The 25,458-nt window shown below is 40.9% G+C and overlaps 1 protein-coding gene across 10 annotated transcripts in view; it reads right to left on the reverse strand.

Annotated features, from left to right (window-relative positions):
• CHL1 (cell adhesion molecule L1 like) overlaps nt 1-25,458 on the reverse strand; it is a 126,627-nt gene that overhangs the window by 15,859 nt on the left and 85,310 nt on the right. For 5 of the 10 annotated variants that reach the window (XM_067003022.1, XM_067003030.1, XM_067003021.1 and 2 more), the window contains 16 exons: nt 25,239-25,286; nt 23,185-23,305; nt 20,648-20,832; nt 14,846-14,981; nt 14,273-14,406; nt 13,463-13,574; nt 12,543-12,709; nt 11,057-11,222; nt 9,916-10,040; nt 7,671-7,772; nt 7,264-7,461; nt 6,200-6,270; nt 3,390-3,612; nt 1,037-1,152; nt 669-873; nt 310-432 (listed from right to left, as the gene is read on the reverse strand). In XM_067003022.1, coding sequence (XP_066859123.1) covers nt 310-432; nt 669-873; nt 1,037-1,152; nt 3,390-3,612; nt 6,200-6,270; nt 7,264-7,461; nt 7,671-7,772; nt 9,916-10,040; nt 11,057-11,222; nt 12,543-12,709; nt 13,463-13,574; nt 14,273-14,406; nt 14,846-14,981; nt 20,648-20,832; nt 23,185-23,305; nt 25,239-25,286 — 2,232 coding nt within the window. Of the gene's footprint in view, nt 1-309; nt 433-668; nt 874-1,036; nt 1,153-3,389; nt 3,613-6,199; nt 6,271-7,263; nt 7,462-7,670; nt 7,773-9,915; nt 10,041-11,056; nt 11,223-12,542; nt 12,710-13,462; nt 13,575-14,272; nt 14,411-14,845; nt 14,982-20,647; nt 20,833-23,184; nt 23,306-25,238; nt 25,287-25,458 lie in introns of all 10 variants that reach the window. The other 5 variants (XM_067003031.1, XM_067003023.1, XM_067003029.1 and 2 more) reach the window with 4 other exon arrangements.

Genomic DNA, 25,458 nt, shown 5'->3' on the forward strand with positions numbered 1-25,458 from the left:
TAACAAAATGTAGAATAAGGTATGGCAGCAATGTGAGCTTACTTGTAACACGAACAGAAAACTTTTTGCTCTGGAAAATGACCTTGCCCTGCCCTCTAGCAGGCGGTGTGCACATCGCAGCTCGAAACAAGCTGCTCTGATGCTGTGGCTGTTACACAGATAAAGGAAACAGCCTTTCTCATCAGCCTCTGTTTTATATAGTTCTGCACATACAACACCCACCCCCACCCTCTTATTTTATTTTATTTTTAAAGAAACTAATAATGTTTGAATTCTAAAATCAAAAATCAAAACAAAACAAGCACATACTTATCTGGTACTGCAAAATGTAGCCAGTAAGGTGGCCGTTGGCCTTCTTGGGAAGTCCCCACGACAGAGTGACAGAGTCCTTGTCAAAGTTCATGATTTTCAGAAAATGGGGTTGTTCGGGGACTGAAGACACAGGGATTAGTTTACAGAGAGCACTGCACAGGTCTGTCTCTACATGTACTTGTTAAACAAGAATATAGTTTAGCTCAATACCTGAAGTTCCCCAAACTACAGTTCCCCTTTCTAGTGAACAGTTTTATGAACACTGGCGATTTTACAACCACTTTAATTTATGAAATCAAGTTGCTTTGTTACATGGACGATTTCAATTTACTCCCTCCCATCCCACTTTTTCGTACCTCCTTCTGGAGTTTCAAACACCACAGGAGAGCTTTCCGGTCCATCGCCCTTGGAGTTGTAAGCCAGAACAGTCAAGCGGAATTCACTGAAGGGCTCCAGACCAGGAATCATCCCATAGTTTCTGTCTCCTACAAACGTTAGGAAGTGCTTCTCTGGGTGATGCCTTTTCCCATCCAGCATGCTTTTTGTTTTCCACCAACTGACCTGCATTGAGATTGGCATTTCTATAACTAATTACCTTTGATGGGGCTGAATGCTATATTGATTTCTCTCATCTTCCCAGAAATGAGAGATTGTGATCTATCATTGACAGAGGATTCATTTAATAGTTTGTTAAACTGCATGCAATTAAAGAGAAATTCATAACCTTATAGCCACTTAAATGTCCACGAACTCTGTCCCTTGGTATTCCAAACCAGAAGACTTTGACCAGTGTGCTGTTGACAATATCCACTGAGACGCCGGAAGGAGCAGCATCTGGAGCTGTAAAAACAGGAGCGATGCATATTAAAGATGCTTACGGGAGCTCAGTTTCACACCATTTGTATGCTACAGGGCTTGGCTTTCCAGCTCAAGCTGTGCCAGCTCATGCAGTCTTCCTGCAGGCAAGAAAAAAGTCATACCACCTGCATCCAGTGGGTAAAACAGGCCAATAAACATTATTTTGCGGTATCAGAGCTTTCTGCTGAGGGCTGGAATACAGGTGCACTGGGACATATGAATTTCTACACCAGTATTTATGATTTCCTGTTTCAAGTAATGCTTACAGTAGTGAGAAGAATAAAAAAAAGAAAAAAAAAAGATTAACACAGCATTCAAAAAGGCAATCATAGAGTGGTTTTTTTTTTTTTTTTTACAATCAATTTCATTTTATAGCTAAACTCATTAAACAGTAGGATTTTAATCACTGCACAACAGAGAGAGCTATTACAGAGCCTAAAAAAAGGGGGAAAAAAGAAAAAAAAAGGAATCCACTGACAACTGAATAGTAAGGAAGATTTTCCAGTGATAGAAGCAGATGTAAAATTAGATCCACCCTAGACACACAAAGCAAACACGCACGCTGTGGTGTCTCTTTATTCTCACTATCCTCCACCTCTTCTGTGATCCAGCAAATGGAGGAGAGGAAATATCACCAGGGCTCCCCCCAGTGTCTACCTCTCGCTGGGCAGGGGCTGCGCTCCAGCCCAAGGCCATCCCCAGCGCCAAAGCGCGATGCTGGTGAAAAACTCAGGAGGTTTTAAAATCAAACTGGAACTTTTTGACCATTTGGCATCACTTAGGATGAATGGAGCCACCTCACCACGGCTGCTGCAGAAGCTGCAGCAAGAGGAGAGGTGGCTGCAGCACCCCCAGTGACCACGGCGGTGGGAGTGCTGGCTGCAGGAGATGGCCGACAAATGCAGCTCATGGCCGTCTGGGCATCTCACTGAGCATAAAACACATGCTGGTCTTAGCAGGGTAAGCCACTGTAGGCTTTCCAAAGGCTATTCAGTCTGTCAGTTTATTTCATTTTGGGGAAAACAGTTGAAAGATTTCAGATTCTGCATGGGATGAAAACTGTCTGCCTTTAATAAGATTAATTGGCAGATCTGAAAGGCAGAGCTCTCGCTGACACCCCTGCCAATTGTTCCCAGCCTCTGCCACTAAGCGTTTGCAAATGCAATAACCATTTGTATTTGGGATCAGGGAAGCTTGGCACCCCACACTACCTGGCCACCAGGCTGTTTACTCCCTCAGTGATATAAATCCTTAAATCCTACAAAAAAGGTTCTTTTTTTTTGAGGTGGTGGTAGTGCTTAACTGGGTTGCTTCCTAAAGGGAGGTTGGCATTTCATTACTGCAAATGGATACATTTCCAGTCGCCCAAATACCTTCTGTAGCCATGTAGTAAACACCAAAGGGGAAAGGCTGCTTTCAGAAATGCTGGGATGGCCCCAGGAGTGCCATTATCTGGTGTCCCACAGATCATATAAGGGTTGTCACAGCCCCCGTGACACCAGCATTAATTCTATTAGCAGAGAAATCCTCCTTCATGCTCACCTCTCACAATGGGAGATGATTATTAAGGCCCACCATGAAATTGGAGCTAGAAGAGGACATGTAAAGGGTCGGTATCAGAAGTGGTGGCTGTGACCTAGAGCAGCCCAGGCAACTATTATCTGAACGTGGGTAAAAGGGGAGAAAACTGCTGTGGTTTGGCCCAGACTATGCACAGTTGGCAAAGCCCAAGAGCAGAGGTGGACCAGTGCTGAGAAGCTCCATGGAGAGGGCTCGGAGCAGGAGCAGGCGCAAAGCTAGGCCTTGTGGTGGAAGAAGATTTCTGCAGAGACAGGGGGAGGCCTGGGAGGGGGCTGTGCCACCAGGGGGGGCACAAAAAGCTGCTGGACAGAAACCCAAGCTAAAGGTTTGTCCCACTGAGCTCAGCACAACTACTGCTGCAATTCACAGACTTCTTCATGGACTGCGGCCTTCAAATGACTAGCCACATTAAATCAGCACTGAGATGAATAAAATCACAAGGGATGTGTCCACAAAGCTGGAGTCCACTGTGCCCAGCACCAGAAGTGGCTGTGTCTCTGGCAGCCCAGCACTCTCAGCAGTTGTATTTGGGCATTTTGGCCGCAGGCTGCCCAATCTATTGCTCCCCGTCCAAACATTTTGTATCACAAGACTCGCTCACACAGCACATTTTTCACGGGAAAGTTCCTGTTACTTACTGTCCTCTCCCGAATATCCAGTGGTGACGTTTGGTTCAGGACCAGCTCCTAAATTATTTACTGCTTGGACCTTGATCTCGTAGGGCACGAAGGTGGGGGTGTTCCTCAGGGTCAGGGAGTGTTTCTTCACCAATTCTTCGTTCCAGTCAGTCTCGACGCCCAGCTGCCGCCAGCTGACTTTGTACTCCAGCCCTGGCCCATTTCGCTCTGTGGGCTTCAACGGCTGCGGGAGAATGGGAGATGTTAAAAGAAACTGCCAAGTTGTTGGGGTTGTTTTATTTTGTTTTGCTTTGATTTTTTTTTCTGGGATGTAAACTGCATGCCTTTTAGCGCAACTAAAATGCATATTTTGGCATAAGGCTATTTGTGCCTTTTAGTACAGCTAAAATGCATTTTATCTTAGAATTTTATCTAGCACAGCAAGTTGGGTCATTAAAATTTAGATTTGTTCTAAATATGCGCCAAATGCTTGAAATTATGCCTGGTCATTTAATGGGCAACTGCTGTGCTATCAGTTCTTACTGATCAGCTGAAGACTTCGTCACAGCATGGTTCTCATCTAATTAACACAAATTTATAAAATATTAGAAGACATATAACAATGGCTTGTCACGAGACATAACTCCAATTGAATTTCTTTCTCTGAAAGTGTACCTCTTTAATTAATAATGGTAATTGGTCACATGCATTACCCCAAAATGATGTGTGTGTGTGTGTGTGTGTTGGGGGGAGGTTACTAGTCCATTGAAACATCTGTGGGTATTTTCCACCACATAACCTACTCTTAAAAATATTTAAGTGATACGTTATACATATCAAACACATAATGCCTGATAGGTAGCCAAGACACACACAGAGCCCAGATCAGCACACCTTGGTCAGAGAAGTACAGAAGCCTGAAATGAAACCACATCGACCGAGTGTCAGCAGAGCACCGTGTCCCACCGACCGGCTCACCCGCTGATTCTCATGCGTGGGGACTGAAGGCAATGCAAAGAGCATCCATAAAACTTGAACAGCCCTCAGCAAGGCATGCCAAAAAACAGAGTGTTGTTACATGGTGTTAATTTATCCTATGAGTAGACTCACCAAAATCTCATTGGATTCTGTTCAGCTGGGGCAGGACAATTATAAGCAAACCTAGCTCCAGGGCATCTGCAAATTTCCTTTTACTTGCTCTGAGGGTACAAGGACCAAAGCCATGCACCCTTCCATTTAGGACCTTCAGGATGACTGTGGTGAAAGGTCTGGTATGCCAGACAGCTTTCTAACAGGCAGTGCTGGGTTGAAGCTCCTCCACGGCAGAGATCCCAGGGAATGGGATTTGCAAGAGAAGCTGGAGAAGTAAAAATTCCTACTCAAAAATAACTTCTGGTTTGGAATTAAATTTCAGCACTGCTTGACTCCTGTTTTGATCTCCCTTAATGCTGCAAATCCTTGGCTGAAAAGCTAGTCACTAATGCTCATCTGGTCTCTTAATCCAAAGTAGGCAGATTAACATCATTTTGCAGTCTTTGTCTGCCAGAAATAGTTTTTTTTAGCAAATTCAGTGCCTAGCATTTTCTCTGGAAAGTGTGCAGAAAACACCCTAAATAAATGAACATCCTGTTTATGGCATTTAAATGATTCAACGAGATTTAACAAAGCCTGTCCATCCCATTCTCTCTCTTTAGCCTCAATTTTCACTTTTACTTTTGCCGTGTCTGAGCTGGGATTACTGGCAGGGAGGGTGGTTCCTTCCCTGCTCAGCCAAGCCTTCAGCCCACTGCTGGTCCCAGCAGCATCACCCACCCGTGGTGAGTACCACCACTCTGCTTCTCCTCCAAGAAGCAGGTTTATCTTCCCTGACCCTGGACTATGGCAGTCAGCAAAAATACACTTTCAAATCCAAGTCAACAGATCTAGAGGGCCACCTCCTTTTTGGCATGATTATAGCTCAAAGTGCAAATTTGCACTGGGGAAACATTTATTGTTCTTTGCTGCGAGCAGCAGATTGAGAAGTAAATCTCATGTAAATTGTGTTTAATTCAAGCCACAAAAAAAATATGCTTCCTTCCACAGTTGCTGAAGCTTGTGTTAAATGGAGGAATATATATCTGTCTAAATTGTTGGCACAGAAGCTGTAAGCTTAAAAGCCAGAGAAATTGAAGTCTGGAAACCATCCTCAACACTTTTATATGATTCCTTTGACACACGATCAGGAACTGTATCTGCACTCCTTTAGCTTGTGGTGTAGAAATTCAAGCTCACATTTTCTTGGCCAGGTGATCTGAGTCATTTTCAAACCTCCAGGCTCAAGGAGCAGAAACTCTCTGCAAATGGTCCTCACCTGGCCCTGGCTACTCCTCCTGCAGAGCAGGGTGAGACCACAGCTATTGCAAGCACTCCCTTGAATGCAAGAAGCGCAGAAGAGGAGCATACTCTGGGCAATTCTCAGTGTACATGCAGGACCTCTGTATTTCCTTATAGCCTGAAAAGTTTAGTTGTAAAAAATTGCCTTTTGAAACAAAAATTAAACTAGGGATGGAAACTCAGATGTCATTTAAGTCAATGGTAATTTTACCTTTGACTTCAGTAGCATCAATGATTCTACCTATGGAATTTGCTAGTGTTTCCTAAAAATCATTAACTTTTAATGGGAGGAAGGGGAGATAAAGTCTAGGGAACCATTATTTCTCTCTCTCTCTCTTTTAAAAAATGTGTTTACATTAAAACAACATCCTGATAAATTTCATGCTGCCCTAGGAACTGCTGCTTGAAGAGAGGACCTATTCTCAATATTGTAGAATTGACAGACATGTTTGCATTACCTCCCATTTCATCACCATTTCATTTGGTTCAGAAGCTTCAACTCGGATGTTTTCTGGGTTCTTGTCAGGAGCTGGAACCACACAGATAATAAGGTTAGTATCCATATTTCTGTTTTCATTTGCATTTGTTATTTAAATAGTAAACAAATATGTATTTATTAAATGCATATTTTAAAACTTTTCTTGTTTCTGTATTTCTGAGAGCGAAAAACACCTAAACAAAGAGTGTTCATGAGCTTAATTACTTGGATCAGCAAAAGCTGCTGTGAACGAAATGAGTAGTTTATGCAGTTTTGATTCCTAAGTGCCCCTGTTGGTTGGAGCCACCAGCTAACATGAAACTGTGACTTTTGGATTTCAAAGCACCAGATGTAGGGGGATTATTAGGAAGAGCTTTTTCTCCCTTTGGGGATAGTAAACAGAAGGTATATCATTAGTGGGGCGCACACAGCTGAAAAGCTGAAGAAAGACCTGGAATTGAAGTGAAAGGGGAAAAAAAGAAAGAAAAATGCCGGGGAATGCAAATGCCAGGTTGAACAGTTGGCCTCTAAAATGACTTTCAGGAATACAACATTTTCTGTTACGGTGAGAAATGCACTGTGAATGAACGCTTTTGACAAGCTTATAGCTGCTGAAAGGCTCCCCATAAATCCTGAAAATTCTCTCCAGCACCTGCTTGTCCATAAATGGCTGCAATGGGCGTTAAAAGCGCAAAATCAGCAGAGTTCAGGAAAGCTTTGTGTAACAGGTATGTGGGTAGGAAACACACTGCTGGCCATAGCAACATAAATTCCTCATTTTGGCATCCCCAGACTGATGTCGGCAGCTGCAGGGGTGAATCCTCTCTTTGGGGAAGCTACTGCCTTGGCATGCAGGACGGCTGGATTTGGCTTTGTGGTGTGCAGAATGCTTTAGTGTTTCATCTCCTACCATGCCCATTGAGCAGAAAAAGTAGCACAAGCAACCTGACATCTTTATGCCCCTCAGAAGGAAAAGAGGGCAATGCTGTTCCTGGTAAAGCATTAAGAATATTCACATAAAAAAAGCTAGATGGCAGTGTTTACCAGCTGGAGGCGTTGCATAGCGCAGCGATGGTTTACTAGGCTGGCTCCTTCCAACAGCATTCACAGACACGACACGAAACTGGTAATTCATGTATGGGGCCAGGGTCAGAAGGGCTGTGGTGTCATTCCCCGGGGCTCGGGTCAGCTCCTGCCACCTCCCCGGCTCCCACTGACTCTCTTCATACTCTATAATGGACTCTGGGGAAGAGAGAAAACAAAGCAGAGGAAAACAGGCAGCACCCGTATGAACTGCTTATAAATAGCAGGATGGAAATGAACTTAGAGCAAATTAACTGTCACAGGAAAACCGATTAAGGACAGCTTTGAGCACGGTTTGATTATTCTGACAGCCGTGATGTGTCATTATGCTAAAGGATGTAAGGTGATGCTACCAAAATCCTTCATACCATTAACAGGGCTGTTATGGCTGGCCCCAGCCTTCCAAGATAGTCGAACACTTCGGTTTTGATGTTCTGAGAGCTGCAGATCTTCTGGTGGATCAGGAACATCTGAGACACAACAAAGAGCTGTCAAGAGCGTGGCAATTATCCCTGTTTATTTGGTATTTTTGAAAGGACTGGAACAGCAAGCTCCAGTGAAGGCAGTTGTAAAACATCTTCTTATTTCAAAGTGGACAGGATTAGGAAAGTAGGAATTGCTTTTAAAGATCCTGCTTTGTTACAGAAAAACACACTGAGTTTTCTGTTTCTGCTTTCTCCCCTATAAATGCAATATCCCTTCTACAAGTGTATTTCCATCTACTCTCATTATCTTGCTTAGAGCAACAGATTTTTCTTTGCAAATCATCACTAGGATTTATATAATCACTAATAGATATTGACACTGCTCTCAGCAGAAAGTTATATTAGAATCGCTTGGATTTACTGTGGCGCAAACCAGAGTGCTAGGAGGAGGCTTAGCTCTCACAGTTATTGAACCTGGCTTTTAGAGCATGAGTGAAAGGATAACATTCATTATCCCAGCCATGGGGATCTATATTAAAAGGAAACAACAAAATTCATTACTTGCCAGCTCAATTAGTGCTGTCCAGAGAATATATCGAGTCAGTTGTGTAGCTCGTGGTTGTTGTGATAACTGCACTGCACCTCCTGGGGACTAGCGTGGGACTACCCAAGCCTTGAGCACAGGACTATCCTGCTGCTGCTCTGCACGCACTAGAGCTCGCTTTTTATGTACGTGGTTGTCAATCTAAAATCTGATTATATTGGATTAGCTTGGTAATTGGATTGTATAAAATCTGATGTAAAAGAACAATTTCTTATTGCAGGGGGCTGATGGTTACCCCTCATCCCTCCAAAGTCGCACACACTACTCCTCCTTAAACATGTAGTCCTGAACACAAAACTGCATTCACCAGGAAAACAATCTCAGAGTTTGTGCAGGAAGGCTTCCTGGGCATGAAGCTAGAGTTTCAAAATCTAAAAAATGTACGGACCAACGAAATGAAATTACGCAGCTCTTGATGGGTGTTTGACCTCCTTCTGCCCCAACGTTCTAACTACATTTTGGTTGATAATGTCATTTCTTACAGGAAAAGCATCTGCCTCAATGAATAACACTGTCCCTGTCATTGTGAAAGCAATTAGTAGGGACTAAACAGAGTTTTTAAAATAACAACCTTGAGGTTGTTTTTTTTTTTTTTTTTTTTTTTTATATCTCAGGGTACATCAAAAATTTTAAAAGAATATGTTTGTGTGCTATGGTATATGGTGCTATGATTTTGTATTTGAAGACAGTGATGGTATATCTTTGAGGTATCCATCCTGCTATCTGTTCATTAACAATAGAACAAATACCTAGAAATATTCTAACAGAATACATCTTCTGCGCTCATTTGCCCATATTTTGATATCTCCATCTGTTCCATGTTTAGTTCTTTAGTCATCTCACAGGTCTTTCATTGCAAAAGAAGCCTGAATTGTTTCATTTGGAAAATAACAGATATTGTTAATCCACCAAGACCTTTCTTATGTACAATACATAAGAAAAAAACAAGCACAAGAATGTTTTTCCCCTTCTGTAAATCAACTTTTTAAAAAGAAATAAAATGCTTCATGAAATTTTCATAAGTAATGTAACAGTTTACAAACATCTTGAATTATATACTACTAAAGAATACAGTACCGTAAATAATGTGCATAGCATCTTCTTAATTTACTATTTACTAAAAAATACCATTCATTTAAAGTGTGAAAACATCCTGAAGGTCACACTGTCTTAGTTCCTGTTAGCAATCACTGCCAGAAATAAACAAAAATGTAAAACAAACAAACCCTGAAATTAAAACAACACAAAACTCTCAGCAAAATAGCATTCTAGTGATTCTCTGATGTCCTTAGGTAAATGTTAGAGGCTGATGTTGCAAAGGACTGCACGTCACTACACAAGTTCATCTCCTTAATTTTGAGCAGCCCTTCAGGACAGGAGACTGGTGGTAAGGATGCTCAAAAGCAAGGTCAAGCTTCAGACTCTGTGGGTCAAGTCCTTTCTCTGCTATGAATTTGCTGTTTGCCACTGGGCAATAATTTATTACTGAGGTTTGGTAACTGAAATGGGTAAAAGAACTAATTAAACAAAAGTGCACACACTATTGCACCAACCTGACTGCACACTAGGAAAATATTCTCTTACCAAGAACAATTAACCGTGATTCCGCTGCGACACTGTCTAGGGAAGTGCTAGCCACACACGTATAAACTCCTTGATCCTCCAACGTCACAGTTGAAATGAACAGTGTATCCATGTCCATAATTATCCTACAGGGCAAGAAAAAAGGCACATACAATTAAAAAAATACATAGAGAGAAAAATATGACACTGTTCACTGAAAAACAGTTCATGAAAAAACTTGGTAAGGGAACATTTTGAATAACATAATTGCATGTTAGGCTTATTATTTTAAAATGCGATTGTAGTTGTATTATACACTGTGCTGTAGACTATTATTTGTATTTTGTAGCAATTTAGCCTGCATGGCTGGAAGTTGGCATGTCTCTCTTGATCTAAAAAGAGCCACATTGATATGCATCAGCTGAGGGTTTGGCACATAGGGTTTTGGCACATCATTAATGAGGGAAATACACGGGCTTTATATATACATTTTTAAGAGGGCTGAGTAAAACCCAGCATTCCCAGCCCACATGTGTCACGTCCTATGCACCAGGGGCAGTTGGCCTTAATCCAGGCCCATGGGTTCTGTCAGGGTGAAGACTGATCTGGTCTTTACCTGGTACTCTCTCTCTACCTTCTGTGGCCTCAGCAGTATCCTCTTCCACCCTTCCTGCACTGCAGTGTTTAGGAAATCACCTTTCTGCTATGACTAATTAATAAAGACATCAGTGTGCCCACTGTGGGACCTTTCATATGGAATAAAGTCTAGGCTCCATCCCATTAAAGGGCCAAACAGGTATAAACACAGGAAAATACTAGTTCAATCCAAGTGGAGAAACAAAATCACATTTGACTACACAAAGTTTAGGGTTATATTTCTGGGTTAAACCAACATTTATACAGCATTATACGATGATAGTGAAAGAGAGTAAACAAAACAACAGTAATAATAATTTTCCAGTCACAGCTTAAAACTCATACAGATGCATATATATTTATGTAGACAAAATGCAGATCTATTCATATATCGCATGAAGAATTCCTGCAGATATAAATTTGCATTTCAAGCTATTAAGTTTCATGTTTATTAATACTCATGTTCCAGCGCTATACAGCATTATTTCAGCTGAGCTCAAGAAAACTCTTGTTCTTCCCTGCTTACCTGCTGTCTTGCGTGCTGTTGACTGGCAGCTGATCTCCATCTTTCCTCCAGGATAATTTGAAGCTGTTTTTCAAGTGTGAATCATACTCAGACTGACATTTCAACAAAATCGAATGTGATTTCAACACTCGGGGGTTCTTCGGAGTAACGACAATTTTTGTAGCATCTGGTTGATCACAGAAAACACTTTGATTAGGAGAGAGAAACTATTACATTAAATTTTCACCAAGCACTTCATATATAAAAATCAACCTCAGGAGCAATGATCATATCTTCATCCATCTATCTATCTCTATATACAAACATTTCAAGCGGAGGAGGTTGGTTTTGAAATGGAGATTTGACAGGATATAATTTTATATCTTGAAAATTTCTATTTTAGTTCAGTCCCAACCAACATATTCAAGAAACACGCACGCAAACACACAAAGTCACAGGTGAAAATCCTTGTTAGCAGACTGTTATGAAATGGATGATAAAAAAAGCTTGAATATGATTTTTATGTCCAATTGTCATTTGAAATAGGCTTTGGCAATGACCCAAGAAAAATTACAAGCTTATTAAAGTCGAGTGAGAAAAAAATATTGCAATCAAGTTTGTTCTTTTAATTGACTCTAATCTAAATGCAGAAACAGATGAATAAGTAGGAAGAAAGCACTTGGCTGCACTTTTCTTTACAGTGAAATATTGCTTTGTGAGAATTTTATTGTACATTTTCATGTTTATTATAACTGTAAAACTTACAAAGCAAAGAGACTGGCCTGAAATAGAACACAAAAAGACTTCTTGAGTTAGTTACAGCAAATCTGCATCTGAGAGTGCTTTTGAGGACTTTGTTAATTGAGTATTGAAGTTCATGGTTTTTTTCCTCCCCCTGTGTTAACAAATACTTGTCAAGCTGATAGTCTGGCAAAGGCCCACTGCAAAGCCCCGTCACTCATCCTGCTACAATGCGCTTGGTGTTTTACCAAGTTTTGGATGTACCTTCTGATCAGCGTGTTGGAAGCAGCATTAGGAGAGGAGGAAGCCCATGGCTTTGAGAAAAGCAGCTGGGGAACCTGTCTGTCTCAGCAAGGACTCTACCAAGGTCATGTACATGAGGAGGGCTCTGAGCCCCAAGAGCCACCCAAGAACCTGCTCTGAATGTAACAAGGCTGATGGCAAGAAGGAAGGAAAATCCTTTCAAGATAATAAAGTTGAAGGATTTGGGAAATAAGCTGCAAGTTTTTGGTGGCTTGTGTAGCTTCTGCAAGTGTCAAGAAGAAGGTAAACATCACGTATGAGCATGGAGAAATCACAAACAAAAAGAGGGGTAATACTAACTGCTACACATATGTGAGACCTATGGCAATTTTAGGTCTTAATGTACAGAGAATTTATAACCTCATGGAATATATCAGTATCTTGGACTGAGTTTTTACTAAGTACTTATTTAATGAAAACTTGTAAATACCAAAGGTCTTTCTGTTCATAAGTGAGATATTACCTCTTATATCCAGATTCGCTGTGATTGCTCTTTTTCCAACCGAGTTTGCAGCCCAGCAAGCATATGATCCTGAGTCTTCTTTCTTTGTTTCTTTGATCTCTAGCGTGCCATTTTTATTTAATTCGTAGCGTAATGCTGAGAGTGGCTCTATGCTATCATCCTTAGTCCTAAAGAGGATAATAGTTACAGCTTATTTCTGGGGTTGTAGGAACTATTATTTCATAGAAACATAGAATGGCTCAGATTGGGAGGGACTTTAAAGATCATCTAGTTCCAAACCCCTGCCATACGTTTTCATATTTCATGGTTTGCAGATAGTGCAGGGGACTCAGGAGTCTGGGGTCAGCAAGTCACTTTACCTACATGCAGGCAAATCATAAAGGGACATAAGCTTTCTGCAAACCTAAAATACACTGACAGTGTCTACCAAGATCTTTAAACTACTCTGGCTGAGTCTATAATCCATAGCTGTCACGTGCAATTCTATTGCACCTGTCAACTGCTATGGCAGTCCAGTGATTTCCAACTGCATGGAACCATTTCCACGTGAACGTGCTCTGCAAGTCATTGCCTTTCAACCCCAGCAATGTGTCCAAACTTTACAAATTACCAACGTTAAACTAAGACTGATGAAGCTGTAGCAGGATTTGGCTACATAAGGCATGGTTCTGCTTATGAATATCCCAACACCTCTTCACACAGGAATTGAGGACTTTCATTAACTTTTTTTCCGCCCCCTCTTTAAATCAATGTGGCAAGGTTCTTGAGGAAAAGTACATTTTTTAAACAGGATACCTATACTAAACATAGTTTAGTTACAAATTGCTAATTCTAATTCCACAAAATGAGCACATTTTTTAGTGTTTGGGAAGCCTGCATGAACTTGTTTCACTTGAAGAAGTCAGTTCTCAGTAGCTTACCATCTAATATCTGCTGCAGGCGAGGCAAAAATTTCACAGTGCAGGAAGGCACTGTAACCCACAACTGTGGCATAGTTTTCACCATCTGAGGTCAGTATTAAGGGAGCAATATCTGCAAAACAGAATGCAAAACAAGCAGCACTCAACTTCAGAACTGGGAATATAAATACAGTCCCTGCATCACACCCTTTTCCCACCATAGAAAGGTCAAAGGCTTGGTCACTTAGCAGGAATTTCACTGCCTTTTTGCTCCTGCACTGAGCAACTGAGTTCTCATAAGCCTCAATGACAAAGATAACAGTGGTTGACTTCTGGACATGTCAGACCATGAAAGCTCAACTCCAAGACAAAAAACAGACCAGTTTTGCTTCCTCTAGAGACCTCTCTTATTAAATAAATTCCCATGACAATCCATCTTCAAAGAAGAGGCTCAGTATCACAACTGAAATTAAAGATTAACAATACACAGTACATTTAATAATTCAAAAACACAGTTGTGGCCACAATCTAGTCCCCAGTGGTCTTAATACATTTGAATTCCAAAGGTTTTGAGCCTAAAACAACAACTACGTTGTTAAAATAAAGAATATATCAATGCTCATGACCGCTCAAGCTAAGCATATAATATTGCCCACGATAAGGCTTGTTGCACTACTTTGGACAACATATTTCTTAAAATCCGGGGCCAATGCAACAGAATAGAGAGCTGGTTATAATCCCAAAACAATTCTGAAGATTTAAGAGGTGTCAAAATGGGACGCTTTAATTACATCCTTCTTAATAAACGTGAAGAGGTGAGACACTACTCACTGAGGACATTCACGTTGGCGCTAGCAAGGATGGTACCATGCTTGTTGCTGGCCTCGCACTGGTACACGGCACTGTCCTGAAGCTGAAGGTTGGTAAGGCTGATCTCTCTGGCAGAGATTCTCCCTCTGAAGGTCCTGCCTGGAAAGAACCAGACCCTGTCAATTTTCAGTTAAAACCAAACCAAACCAAACAATATAGGAGTTTCAAAACAGTAGTGATAACACCAACACACTTGGGAGCAGGGCCTGTGCTCCTCAGACTCGTTGTCCTTTGTGCTAATTCTGAAGCACTAAGACCAAGAGCCCTCAAAAGCACGAGTACCACCCCATATCCCAAGCAGATGGGAGCAATACAGGGTTAGCTACTCACAGCCACTCCACACCTGCACCGCTTTCACCTCCCTTCAAGTTCATGTTTAAATAGAAGCTTTATTAATTAAATAAATATGTAAATATGTTTAAACAGATGTCACACAAGACATCATTCAGTGCATTAGGCTTTGTGCATTCCAAGGGCACAACACAGACATGTCCTACCTGACCACCTCCTAAAGAAGGCTGTAGGACCTTGTACTTACTGTCAATGGGCATCCCGTTAAGTTTCCACTGAATGGTTGGCTCTGGGTTGCCAATCGCCTCGCACAGCAGCACAAGGTTTGTTCCTACGCTGTAAACACCACCTTCGGGCTCCTTAATCCACCGAGGAGGCTCTGTAAAGAGGGGACATGGCAGGTAGCAGGTGACACAGCAGGACAAGTCTGGCTGCTATTACCGTGGTTCTCCAGGAGATGGCAAACGCTGCCAACAGTTGCCACCAGCTCCTAGCAGCCTTTTGTGCAGCTGGAGCGTACTTCTTGCAAACCAATGCTACAAAAGGTAAAATTAGCATTAGTATTCAACAATTTCTGTCCTTCAGGCTTTGTAAAATGCAAATGTCAGAGGGAAGAGTGTAGGAAATGGGCAGTGTTTACCGAAGTGGAAAACAAATGCAAAGAAGATGAGAGGTGAGAGGCTGGGGAGGGAGGTAAACCTAATGGTGTCAGCATTTTCACAAGGACCCTCAGATATGAGACTGTGGTCTCTGAAATGACGTGAGACTATTTCAGCAACTCAAACAAGATGCAAATAACCATTCAGCTCGAATACTCAGCAGACATGAGCAAATGGCTTGTATCGGCTTGCCCAGGAGCAGCCGGAGGGCAGAGCGTGATGATGCAGAGGTGATGCTGAGCACCTCCATCTGCTCATCTGTGGGTGCTGAGGATGTGCACTGTGCTTTTCAATATCCCGGTTTTCCACCCTATATTCAGCCCATATGCTGATCCATAACATATTTAGATATGATGAGACATTTTCTGACCACTGATTGAGGACCAGTCCTGGAAAGTCCCCCACAGGGTGGTGGTAGAGGAGCAGCAGTTTGCTCCTGCATTCCTTGTGCCCTCCTCTTCCCCCAGCACTGCCAGCTAAACCAGAGCAGCCCCTGAGCATCAGCTACTCAGAACTCATTGGAAAAACAAACAAAAAAAAAACCACCGCAACCGTAAGAGAGGGAAGAAACAGAGAGGAAAAATAAATCATTAATCTCATGACAGCTTTCTGATATCTACAGACCAAATGCAGATCCCTGAGCCTGCATACATTGCAGAGGGTGGCCTTAAAAACAAAACAAAACAAAACAAAACAAACAAACAAACAAAGAACAGCCTTATATTTGTCATTACCTCTTCCTGAGAAGCAACAAACTTCCACATTTTAGTTCCAGACCTGTCACTACCTCTTATGCTGGCCCTAAGCAGATCACTGGACCCTTCCTCCCCGCCTTCCCTATTTGAAAAGATGAGCTAATGTATGGGATACATGAGGATTCATTAGTTAATGCTCATAATACGCTTTGAAGATTAACAGAGCTGTTGCTTGGTAATACATCTCCAGATGTTATCAGTGTGATATATTAAAATAAAACGTCATAGCTCACACAGATATATTAAAAAATACCTCTGATGTGTGATAAACAAGAGCTTCTACACAAACTCCACTATTTCCACAGTAGAGAACCCACGTAGAGGCATTGACTAGCAACAGCTAAAGAATGAATTAAATGTAAGACACCAAAGCTTATCAAAAAATATAACATCCTTGCATTTCATTCACAGTACAGATTTCTTCTACTGCCTTCCTCGCTGGAGAGCTGGTTGCCCTCCTGTAGTGCAGCACGTAACATGACCATACTTGCTATGCTTCCTTTTATTTGACTCCAGGAAAAACCTGCATGCAGCAGAACATTTTGGGTTTGCAGATCTCTTTCTTTCTCTCTCATACATTATACATACATCAGAGAAAGGACAGTCAAAGGCATGGAGGTGAAAAGGTTTCTAACAATCCTAATGAATTTTTCTCCCCCAACTATGTCTGCCACAAGCACTGTATTTGAGACAGGATGTTTTGGAGGAGGTGAGACACTAAGCAAAACCTGGATACAAACTACACTATAGATCCCTTCCTATTTTAATTTGTGCATACACTTTTGAAAGTGAGCTGCAGATATATTACACTGCAGTATGGGAATTGCTGTGGTTGCCCCAAGGAAGTGATGCAGCTATGAAGCTTCAGTCAATGAGATTTTGTCGAGTATGAAATGTAATTTCACAGAAAGACTGAAGAACCTCTCTCCTTTGTGGCAGATATGCTATACTACTTATAAGCAGATAAAATGTAAGAATAACAAAATATACACATACAGTCTAGCAACCACAATAACCTGCAGTTGGACAGACAAATCTGCAGTTAATCTGCACAAGCAAAACGGTATAGCATATGTTTCACTGCATAATGTGTTCTTCTAGGTAAGAGTTATAGATGTGGGCCACCCAATCAAGAGATTTATGTCTTTATGGGAACATAATGAGAGGTCTGAAAACAAAAGGGATCTAAAATGGTCATCTAGTCCATGCTTCTGCAACAACACAAGTTCACCTACACTAGAGCGTTCCTGATGGATCCAAAACTCCACAGCCTCCTGTGCTGTCTACAGCAGTGCTATCCTTTCCCTCATAACTAGAACAGACTTAATGTTAACCAAATTCACCTCACTGTAGTTTAGATCTATTGTATTATGCCCAGGGGAGACAGGGAATGGTGTGTTACTGTGAAGAAACTTTTGTGCGTTTGAAGGCTGTTATATGTACCCCGGATTCATTCTTTCCTAAATTAAACATATCTATCTATTTATTCTCAAAGGCCACATTTTTGAGATCTGTGACTACCCTTACTGATTTTTCTGTATTGTCTTGAGTGAACCCCATCCTCGATGTGAAACTGGATGTGTTACGTGAGGCCTTATCAGTTCTCAGTAGTTTTGTTTGTTTGTTTTACAAACAACACTTTTCTTTAACCTTTCCAGGATGATTATTCTTTTTCTGCAAGAACAGTATTTCTGAGCAGAGTTCAGCTTGTGATCCAATACATCCTCCAGACCAGTCTAACCAGACATTTTCCATCCTGTGTTTATGAAGCCAATTAGTGCTGCCTGATGAGAATTTGCACTTGTGCTTACTGAAGCCCATCCTTTTCATTCCAGACCATTTTCCAAATTTTTCAAGATCATTTCAAATTCTCTCACATCTTCCCAAGGGCTGACAATCCATCCCACTTTGGGGTTATCATCTGCAGATTCAGATACAGTTATCACCTTTCCCAGTGAAACACTGAGAACTACAGCTTGAGTCTCATTAAAATAACCGGGCATGTATCTACATCACACTAGTTTTATCTATTTTATTTTTCTCTAACTCAGTAATGAAAGTATCTGCAAAGGCCCTTAGGTATTCCATCATTACTATAATTAATCATTATATTGCAATTATTTCTATTAAACACAGCCTAGAAGCCTCAGTTAAGATCAAGGTACCATTAGAACAGGCACTATGATAGTGACGAGATGTTGAGATTGTATATACATTTGTATATACATTTTATATTAGGCTTAGGGGATTATACACAATAACCAAATAAACAAACATTTGAGATCAAGACAATCTGAGAGCTTGTTTTGCCTTTTTTTTTATATATAGTTTATTCTCTCCCTCTAATAACAATAATAGGCTTTTCGTGCCTCTTTCAGTGTTCCAGGCTACATCTTTCCTCACAGAGAGAGATTAAAATGTTCAAGCAGTCAAGCAATTTGCTGGCTGAATATTTTCATATACTTGGTAATAATTGCCTGAATCTTTGCCTTCAGAGTACTGTAGGATTAGTAAGTGGGCTGCATGAAAATATCATAATTTCAGGCTGTTATTTAGAAGGCTGGGGTGTTGCTCTGAGATCCTCAAATACCAGGAACAAGAACAGAAAAAGTGAAATAGTGCAGGAACAATAACCAAGTCCTCATTTCTACTCCAACACTAAATGGAGAATAGTTGGTGGTTAATGACTGAGGTATTTTTTCCTTCATATTTAATTTTCTTCTCCCTGCACACATCTTTTGAGAAGTGCCTATCAGGCATGAGGATGTCATACGTCAGCATAACTTCCCTGAAACCAACTGAAATTAATGCTCACTTCCACCAGCTCAATACCTGCCCTTGAGTGTGCACACAAGAGTCACTACAAGAATGATGAACATACCCATCTCTGTTGAATGTTAATGACATTTTCTGGTTTGAAATTATAGAAAAAGATGGTATTTTTGCTCAGTTTTACCAAGATAATATGCATGTGATGACCTACTAGGACGAAGTCCTGTTACTGACAGCATCCAAAATTAGTTACACAAATGGAAAATTAATTTAACAGGAATTGCATAAACATTCTTTATATTGCAATTGTTAGAGTGGTTTTCTTCACTTCTTTCTTTTTTAAAATAATTGTTTGTTAATGAGTAGGAATAACAATTTGCCCGGAAGCCTTCCTCCCTCTAGAGACTGGAGGAGAAGAGGGGTCAATAATCTGAACTGCTTAATTAATGTTATTTTCCTGGTATTTTGGTATTTGCAGCTCCTGCAATTTCTTTGAAGGATTCAGTTTTTACAGGCGAGAAAATCATAGCCAGATTGTTAAAATATTCAGCTAGAGCAGAGATGCTCCAAACCATCTGGAATGATTTCTAGGAGTCAGCACTTCCCCTCCATTGCAGCTGAAAACTTGCCATGCCCTGGTATCCCCCTCTGACTCACTTCCAGGAAGGGAAAGAAGACTACGACACACCAGGCTGTGTCAAGTGAAAGGGGAGAATTCTTCACAAAGGGGGAGAAAAGGCTCTTCCACAGCAACGAGTAAATAAAAAGCAGGTAGCTGAAAGCACGTGTCCTCCCACCACGACTTCTCGTGACCAAAGAGTGAGAAAAAGCACAGATTAAATTCCAGCAGTTGACAGACCTTGGCAGTTTAATATTGCCTTTTTTTTTTTTTTTTTTTTTCCCCTCTGCAGAGCAGAGGCTGGAGAATTTTTTCATCAGGAAAGAAAATGTTTTCAGCACGTTTTTCATCTGTGCTTCAGGATTCTTACTTTGCAGCTATTTATGGGGGGCATTACTGAAAGAGTCATGGTGGCAGTGATACGTCTGCAGGGCTCACTTGTCCCTGTTAAATCTCACTCAAGCTTTGCTTTGCTCCCATGAAAGGAAGTGCAGGAGAGCAGCATCCACACCTGCATTGTATGAAGTGTCTGGGGAGCAAGGGAACAGCAGATGGAAGAAGGAGGGAGAACAGGCACCAAGTGCCTCTACCTGCACTATTTGCAAGACACCTATTATGAAGGTACCTTGGCTGGCTTCATTAATCTCCTTACTTCTACTGGCAACAAATAAAAAAATAACTCTTAGCTCAGGTTGTTCCAATACAAAGCTGATAGCAGAACACACAGAGGAGGGCAAGAGAGGAGTGGTACCATAGGAATTTAATTTTGGTGAAAATCAAAGAAAGAAAACTGAGATAAACAGACCTCTGATCTGGCCTGGTATGGTCATTTTCATATTTTTTTTTAAGAGCAAGTAGAATAATTACATTTTCTGGTCCGACTTTCAGATTAATACAAGACATTTTGTCAATATCTCTGCTTGACTAACTCACATCTTAATGTACTGGATCTATAATTCACTCACATTTGTACTTCTGCTCAGTGCTTTGTAAAGCCTTCATGGTTTAGGAAAAAGTAACAAAAAAACATTAATTCTATTCAAAACCAAAACAAAACAAGAAAAACGATGCTCTTTTCTGCCAGCTTCCCAAAACTACAAGGCTGGTCCTACTAGCATAAATTGATACAGTTGGTTGAGTTTATGAATTATATCAAGTGATATTAGCAAAAGTTCTTATTTATTTCCCCGACTACCTCTCAGTGTTCAAAATAAAAAGTTTAGTAAAATGTACTCCGCACCTTCCACATGAACATGGAATTCATGTTTTGCTCTGCCCACGGGGTTGCTTGCCGTGCACTGGTAAGTTCCTTCATCAGCTGCAGACACTTGTTCTATCTTCAGGATCTTCCCAAAATTTTCTGTTACCGGTTTGTCCTTGGGCAAGTTTCCAGTAACTTTGACCCAGCTTAGATGAGGAGTTGGGCTAGCAGCAAAGAAGAAAAAAAAAGATTTTGAGTTGCACAACAGGATGCTGTTATTTATGTTACAGATTTCATTTTAGCAGAGTCTCTTTAGTTCAGGCACATGGGTTGCAAGGAGAAGTTTTCAGAGTCTTTTGAACTCTTCAAAAAAAAAAAAAACAAGCTATATTGCAAGCTATAGACTATTGTTAGTCTATACTGTTCCTTGATTTGAAGGACCCCTATGAATAAGTCCTTCACAGCCAAACCCAGGCTATGGCATGAGGCTGCATTCCTTGTCAACACATTGGCATGAACTCCATCAGAGGGAATGGAGTTTATTTTGTCCGACTCCAAAAGGCCACTTGAGGACAGACAAGGAGGTAAAGACTTCATTACAGTGACTTCACTCAGTGCCCTGCTGAGTTAGGAAGACGTCCAGCCATTGGAGATGGCTGAAAATGTTCCTTACATTTTTAGAAAGCAAGTGGCAGTGACACAGAAATTCAGGACAGACTGCTGCATGCACAGTCCCAGCTGGGATTCACGACCCCGACACCATACACTGTGTCATATCTGCTTACTCTTGTGTCCATCTGTCATTGTGGCAAAATGCCCAGGCACAAGCCACTCAAAGCCCTAGGTACCAAGAAATTATGGTTTTCCAAGAGCAGTGAGCATAACAGTACAAATGTCCTATTTCCTGCAAGGGTCCTTTTCCTGCTCTTGTACCGAAGTCAGGCACCATGTTGCCTCGGCGTTGCATTGAGGCAATGCCCTTCTGACACTGGTGTTAGTCAGAATACAAGTCTTCAGAAACAACAGATTGGAAATGTACTTATTTCCTTATTTTGCAGTTGGCTGCCCCTGATATTAGTTACTTGAAATCTGGTTCAGTCTATCCGCTTCCGTGACTTGTGGACGTTTGGTTGGATGGATTGGCAGAGATATAGGCAAAGCTGATCATTTTTCTGCTGGAAGTGGAAAATTTAACAAATATTTTATTTTTGTCTAAATGCTGTGGTTTCAAAGGGTTTCCATGGAAAAATATTAATTCAATGAAAGAACTTGAGAAATAAAGCTCCTCCTGAGAAGAGAAGCTCTCAAAGAAGTACTTTGTCTTCTTTCAAAAGTGACTATTTTTAAAAAAAATGCTTTTTGTTTGAAAAATAAAAAAAAAATCCTGGAAAAATTTGAATGAAACTAATTTTTTTTTTTTTGACTATAAACGTACTTTTTTTTTTCTTTCTCTTCTTGTATATGATATTAGTTCTTGCACATGAAAATTCATATTTGTGTATTTCCATGGTGATTTGTCTATTCAGTACCGTGACAACACTGTAAACTCATACCCATGGATTTGTAGAGGTTCATGGGCCTGTGAATTAGCTTGATGGGCAGTGAATTAGACAAGGAAGTGCTGCAACAGGGAACTAAAACTCACTGCAGATACTTGGAGCAGATCCAGTAGAGACAAGTAATTCACCTTCTCTCAAAAGATGGCAACCAACTGCAGAGGCATAATCTTGCCAGCCCAAATGAGCAATGCCCTTTCAAGTCCACATGGAAAAACAAAATGTCCTAAACATGTTTGTTCAGGCAGATAAATATCCTGATTTTGGAATTTTATAGAGGGGATAATTGCACAGCCTTTAATATGAGTTATCTCTCTGCTAACCACAGTCTGCGTTCACAGACTTGCAGCTCCACAATACAGCATGAGAGCACAATAATTTAAGACTCCATTTAACAAAAAGCTCTATCACAAATAAACCAGAAGCAACTGTGCTTTCATTGTGGGTTTAGTGGTTGCAGAGATTTTTGCTTTATCCATTTCTCTGGTGGCAACTCTTCAAGGGCAGACAATTGCATCTACAAGCAGATAGTAAAATTGGAAAACTGGACTGAGGGCATAGTGGGGTGTATTTCTGCTGAGCTACTGCAGCAGGAACAAGGTCCAGAGAGGTATTCACAGCTTCATTGTGAGGACTGCACTTCATTTATTTAGCCATTTGATTTCTTTACTTACCTTATTTTGTCCTGATACTTACAATAAGGAACAAAATTATCCTGATCCCATTTCCCAGCACATGCCACCTGCTTGAACCCTCCCCTGTATCATTACAGTGATCACATCCTCACTGAGATATTCTGCCATGCTTAGGACAGACAGAGCCACGACTAGAGCTGTCAAAACTCTGTGCTGCTTTACAAGGAGTATGCATGCTCTAGAAAAACTTTGCATAAAGGTTCAATTTAAAATTGAACAGGTATGTACATACATTTGTAGGAGAATAATTTTTTACTTAGCTTTTTCTTTCCTCAATTATGTTTCAAAAGGTGAATAAGTCTGTGCATTATTGTGGATTACTCACAGCCCTTCAGCAATACACTCGAGTAGCAGGACACCTCCCTTGATAACAGTGACTGATGAGCTACTGCCAGCAGATTCAGGAGGGATCAGCAGTTTGGGTTTTCTTTCCTTGATAAAATTTGCTAAAATAAAATAAAAATGAAATAAAATAAAAGTTAGATATGAAATCTTAGAGCCTTTGCTTATCTTTCAATACTGCTACAAACATTACTCCTGTCAGAAGGCTTCTGACATCGATTTGTAAATTTTCTTTTTGATTTATATGATTTAAGACCAATCCAGGACTCTCCCGTTTCTCCTTCTTACAGTCAGAAAATAGCTACAGTAATAACAGCAGGCAGAGGTACTAAGGAAGCTTCATTTCCTATGGTTTCATGTCCTAAATTCCAAACATTGGCCCCTTTCTATCATACATCTTGGCCAATTTTTGATACACTGGTCATTTCAATCACTGATGTGGTGTGCACCATCTTTCTTAGCCCCTTGGTTCTGCGTTGACCCCATTATCTTTTAAATCTCAGATGGAAACCCATCTTTCCTGAATTGAATATCCCACAGAATTGTGCATCTTGTTATAATTATTAAATCTACAGTAATGGAGATACAATTTGTATCGAAGACTGTTTAAATAATAAGACAAGATTGACCTGCATTTCATTTCAACGGGCCATTTGTTCCAGCCAGCCAAACAATGGCTTCACGACAAAATATGCATAGAGTTAAATGGCTATCCAGTTATCACTACAATAACAATTAACACAGTAATGAATGTCCCCAAATGGTACTACTTCTACAAAAATAGTTCCGGATGATTTGGTGAAAAGCTACATGTATCTTTCTGAAAAATCTTTTGTCTTTTTTTAAACCCCCTTGCTTTTTATCTCTACAATCCGGTGTCACAAGCTCCGAGCTGCAGCAGAACACTTCGGTGCCCCTGGACATGCTCACCTGCTTTCCATCTGCCCCCCGCCTCCTGCTGCCAAAGGCAGGCAGGCAGCCCCTCTCCCAAGCAGTAACAAGAGTTCAGGCATTTCTCTGAGGCAAAACCATTTTTTGGAGTGTCAGCCTCTCCACACAAGCCCTGCCAGTTCTGCTCACAAATGGCAACAGCCTCCATGGGCAAAGTCTTGAGGATTTATCAATGCTTTGAGCTATCCATCCCAAAACACTCGGGAAGGACCCACTTTTCAAAAACTCCAGCACTCGTCCAGCAGAACAAGGTCTTTCGAGAGTTTCAGATTTGGCATCTTAAAAAACAGACACTCTCAGGAGGAATTTAACCAAAATAAGTCATCGTCAAAAGTTAAATATGAAAAATCGGACTCTCATTCTTAAGTATTTTTAAACAGAATTAATGGGGTGGAGAACTGCAAGAATAACCACTAGCTGCCTTCTGACTTATCCACATTGTCTGCATAAACTTCAGCATTTTCAGGATATGGCTCCACAAAGAAGAAGGCACAAAACAAGGGAAGACGTGAATCCCCAGGATGAGAAGTGCTTTGTTGGAGCGCTTACCTGTGGTGAATATCAAACAGCACAATACAGAGGCAAACCATCTCACACTCACCCTGCATACAGCTACAGATGGGCACAATTAACATGGAGCAGCTAAAGCTCTGCAAATCCAAACCTTAAGCTCGCCCTGGAGTAAAGCAGCCCTTGTTAGACGTGAATTCATGGTTCAGACCACGGCAGCCTAATGCCGGCGTCTTCCTCACCACCAGAGGAAGATTCAGAGAATCCAGCTCCTGCTCTGAACTGATAACACAAGAAACCCAGGGCGCCAGTCTCCTTCCTTACATTACATTATGAGATATGAATGTTTCTTTCTTGAGTAAGAAAATGACCTCTTTGTTAAAAACCCTTCAAATTTCTGTCAAAAGTACAAGATGAGCAAATTGTACTCCACAGACCACTTAAATCCATCCCATTGCAATAAAAAGTCTTTTGTGATTTATTCTTTTTTTTTTTTTTTCTGAGCAGCACCTCACATTTCATTTCAGCTGGTAGATTCTCAGCTTAAAGGCTAAGTAACAGATGCATTCAACTCACCCTTAGTAACCGCAGCATTAGGTGAGCCTGAGTCATTAGCATGCTTAACTGAAATAAATAAAAGTGACAACCAAATACAAACATGCATAGTTGATACAGAATGAAAAGAAGCAATAAAGCAACCAAAACAAAACAATGTCCCCCCCAATAAATTTCTGCCATAAAAAGAAAAAAAAAAAAAAAGAATGTAAATCAACAGATGAACAATGAATTCCTGAAA

This window comes from Anser cygnoides, chromosome 10, assembly GCF_040182565.1.
Source record: "Anser cygnoides isolate HZ-2024a breed goose chromosome 10, Taihu_goose_T2T_genome, whole genome shotgun sequence".
Taxonomy (NCBI): Eukaryota; Metazoa; Chordata; class Aves; order Anseriformes; family Anatidae; genus Anser; species Anser cygnoides.